We start from the raw sequence: 4,166 nt of genomic DNA, 5'->3' as shown, positions 1-4,166 counted from the left end.
TATCATATAGAGCAGGTCTACTTCATACTCCTCATGATATTCATTCTCATAATATTCACTCAATGAGCAATCCTACCTGCCCACTCTGGACCTGTGCTGGGCTCATGGCTGATGCTTGGTGCTGCAGTTTCCAGTTATGTGCCGTCACATCATATCACATCACAGCCTGCCGTTACTTTATGTCACATCATAAAGTAACGGCAGGCTAGGAGGGCTATATGTTACAACGCCATGCAACTCATTGACTTGATAGGCCGATGAATTAACATGAACGGTGTAAAGTGCAGTTTGCTTTCATCATCTTCATTGGTCATTTCAGGGACCGTAAGCTCATTTTATCGGAAAAAGCTGCAGATTTGGGCTGCATTTGTCTCCATGCTTTTCTCTTTTATTTAATTCTTGCTTTTCTGTGCCACCTTTGCTCTTTTTATTTTCCCCATTGTAAACACCCCTGCAAGTCTGGGGCTGGAGCCAGGCTACAAACAGCACTGACAGAGTGCGGTGTGCACGGACATGTCACTGCGTCTGCACAGAAACAAACCGCCCAGGGACAGGCGGTGACAGCACACGCGTAATACCGACTCAGTGCCATGACTGACCGCCGGCCCAAAAAAATACAACTGAACAATTGACCACCGGCCCTTGCGGCCCAAAAGTGAGACCGTCCCAACCGGAATTGTCCCGGTCCTCCCGATTAGCCACTGCTGACCTGATGAGTACCCACGTCATCGACTCTTTCGGCTAAATTCGAAAAATGGATAGATCTAAAGTCCCAAAGTGTTACTTCACTGTATCCAACAGATTTGGTTCATATCGCAAATGTAAACTACATTATAAACATTAAAGGTTTCCCATTGAACCATAAATGTATTCAGTATTTACAGTTTTTAATGTTAATCCCCTCCTCTCCATCGTCATGTTTTCTTCCCCCACTTGTAGTATTCCACTCTTGTATGTACCACAAGTAACATGTGCATATGAGTGGTACCAAAAAAAAAAAAACAAAACTATGAATTTCCATTGATCAAGTGCTGTATTATAAAGTGGACTTTTGATGAATATTGGAAGCAACTTGTTACGTTTGCATGTTCCATGTAATTTATGTTTATAGTTTTAATTGGAGCATCTTTATGTCTTTAGGTCGTTCATCAGACACAAGGGGCTAAATCCAGGTCGATGGGCGTGTGAGACACTGCCTCACCCCATTGAACAGGATGAGACTGCATGTGGGGTCTTTGTACTGAAGGTCTGTATCACAGCATGATTAAAGCACAATGTGAGGATTTGACTGAAAGACATTTTGAATCTCCAGCAGCAAGACAAACAAATTGAACATGTTAAACCCCCAAACTGGCTTTTGAGATTAAAGAGACCATCTAGGAACATTTTGACTTGATCTGAAACCTGCAACATGAAATATGCTAACGTCAACCACATTTAACTCCAACATTGATCAACTGGGTTAAAAGCAAGTCTGAACTTTTAAATGTTTGATGTTACACACAATCATGGACACAATGATATTAAAACAAAAAGGCGATTGAGCCTTTACACAGAACGAGTCCATTGTGTTACGACTAGAGAAAACAAAAAAGGGGTGGACGCAAATGCAGACATACAGGAGGCAAGATAAGAGTGAACAAAAAGCAAGCTTTAATAACGCCAAAGCTGGGTGATACAAAAAAGACAGAACAAACTTAAAACACGTTTGCGGTCCCGTCGGTCCGTACTGAACTTGGCAAGAAAGCGTTGTCAGTGTGTGGGGGTCTGCACATGTACATAACCAGTCCTATTCTTCTTTGCACTTTGCACTATACTACTGTCATGTTTGTTCTGTGTTGTGTCTCCTGTATGTTCAGTTAGTCTGTAACTTTGTGTTTTGCTGCTGCCTACCTGGAACAGATCCTGGGTCTCAATGAGGTTTTACCTGTATAAATAAAATGTTCATAAAAAATAGAAAAATGAGTAAAAAGACAAAAAAAAACTAAAGAAAACAACAACAAAGTAACAAAACAACAATGCTAAAAAGTGTGGGGACAAAAAAAACAACAATTCAACAAAGTCCAAATCCAAAAGAACAAAGTAAGAAATCAAAATCCAAACACATACCATCAGAAAGACACAGGAGGTCATGGGGAATCACACACAACCAACTGACAAGGAGTGAGTAGAGAACAAAGACTTAAATGCACCGACACTGATGAGGGGATAAGGAGCAGGTGAGGAGAGAGAGGAGAGAAGAGGGTAGGTGAGATAACGAGGGGGGAAGCACAGAGGAGATATAACGCTGGCAGACAGAGGGAGACAAACATCCACAAGGTGGAAGGGAAAAAACACAGAAGATGAACATAAGGCACAACCAGACACAGAACCGTGACACATTGTTCTTGTCCATCCTCAGGTAAAGCTAAGAGTGAATTAGAATATTGTCATTATGACGAAATATACATTGAGAAAGAAAGAAACATATAGACGTTAATAAGAATGCCCAGGCGTTCTCCTTTTACATGCCTTGGGTTACTTTGAATAGTTTAAATCACACCAATAAAGACTAAATGTTAGTTTATTTTCTGCAATGGGTGGTTCAATATGTGTCAGGCACTTTTCATAAGATAACTGTTCCTCCCCATTATAAATCATCCATGAACCTTTTATTCACAGTTTGCTGCCTGCATTTTGAGGGATTGTCAAGTGGAATTTGATGCATCACCTCCCGGGATTAATGTGATTCGAGAGGAGATAGCAGTTCGTCTCCTAGAAAATACAGGTGTCTCTTAAAAATGTTATACATATCATTTTAGACTGGTTGGACAGGTGTTTTTGTCAAAATGATCAAATTAACACATTATCATGATAGTGTTATCAAGTCGCACAAACCTTGCTCATGATATAAAGAGTTACTTATCATCTACTTGTTTTTGCAGATGATTTGACTGAGCTCTGTCATCTGTGTGGGATGCAGGATGGTGACACTCACTGGGTAACTGCTGATGTTTTACATGTTCAACTTAAACATCCAAAGGCAACTGAACATTATTTGTTATATTCCACAGTACATATCCACACAAAACAAGACTTGAAACAGACGATGACCTGCTTTGCAAACAGAATAATTTGAAACAATTACTATTGTTCAACTATTTCACCGTAATATTTTGGTTCTTCTTTTGTCCATTCAGATTGGCTGCGACCTATGCCCGCGGTGGTACCACAGAAGCTGTGCCAAGCAGCCAGACACGGAGAGGATGAGAACCTTTCACTGCCTTGCATGCCAGTAATCAAATATTTTAATTATATATTTGAATACTGCTTTGTTCTGAGGCTGTTTTTGTTATGGAAATATTCAAGGTTTCAGGCATGAGTGTAACAAAGTGGATACATGATGCAAGCCGGCAGTAAGCTAGTATATACAGGTAGAAGGTAATTCAACATGTAAAACTTAGATACTGGGCTTTAATCTGTCAAATATAACCACAAAGAGGGAAAAAGGGTCATTTTGATATATCATATATGGAACGGGTTGTGTCTTTGCGTGGTGCAGGAAGGACAGCACGGCCACACAGGATTTGCTCTCAGTCTGGTTCCCTTTTACTGGTACAAAAATCAGCACCACACAGTCGTTATCCACAATGTTATGCAACTGCAAACATTCAGATCTCCAGCTCGGGAGTATTTTCCTCTACTCTACAAAAGACTCATACAATTCAGTATTATTACAGTCTTTTTCCATACTCTTCAGTATAACCAAACGTGTGATCGTATAGTGGTAATAATATGTACGACTGTCATCTGACTCTTACTGAGTGAGCACCTAAACAATGAGAGCTTTTGGCTTTCATATTTACAATAAAGACCTCAAAAACATTTTAAATACACATTTTGTCCATAGACAATTAACAGAATTGTCTTTTTTTTCTGTTGCTCTAAATAATGCAGCAAGTTTTTGTTGACAAAGTCTACCTAGTACAGAAACCTAACATCAAGATAATATAAAAATCACATTTAACAAAGCCTACCTGGTACAAAAATCAGCAACACGCAGTCGTTATCCACAATGTTATGCAACTGCAAACATTCAGATCTGTGTAATGAAAAGTAGAAAAATTACTATCCGGGGTAATATCAACGAAATGTTGCAAGCTAGCAAGTACATGGCTAGCTAATTA

General features: G+C 39.7%; 1 protein-coding gene across 1 annotated transcript; it reads left to right on the top strand.

Annotated features, from left to right (window-relative positions):
- Positions 1-1,140: 1,140 nt before the first annotated feature.
- On the top strand, positions 1,141-3,278 carry LOC115577922 (PHD finger protein ALFIN-LIKE 1-like; the record flags this gene model as incomplete). The annotated part of the gene is made up of 4 exons (XM_030410782.1): positions 1,141-1,246; positions 2,662-2,767; positions 2,925-2,980; positions 3,180-3,278. Coding segments are annotated over 4 exons (367 nt in total), but the record flags the coding sequence as incomplete, so codon positions are not given.
- Between the last annotated feature and the right edge of the window lie 888 nt (positions 3,279-4,166).

The sequence above is a fragment of the Sparus aurata genome, unplaced genomic scaffold, assembly GCF_900880675.1.
Source record: "Sparus aurata unplaced genomic scaffold, fSpaAur1.1, whole genome shotgun sequence".
Lineage (NCBI taxonomy): Eukaryota > Metazoa > Chordata > Actinopteri > Spariformes > Sparidae > Sparus > Sparus aurata.
This window is presented reverse-complemented; position numbering and strand designations above follow the sequence as displayed.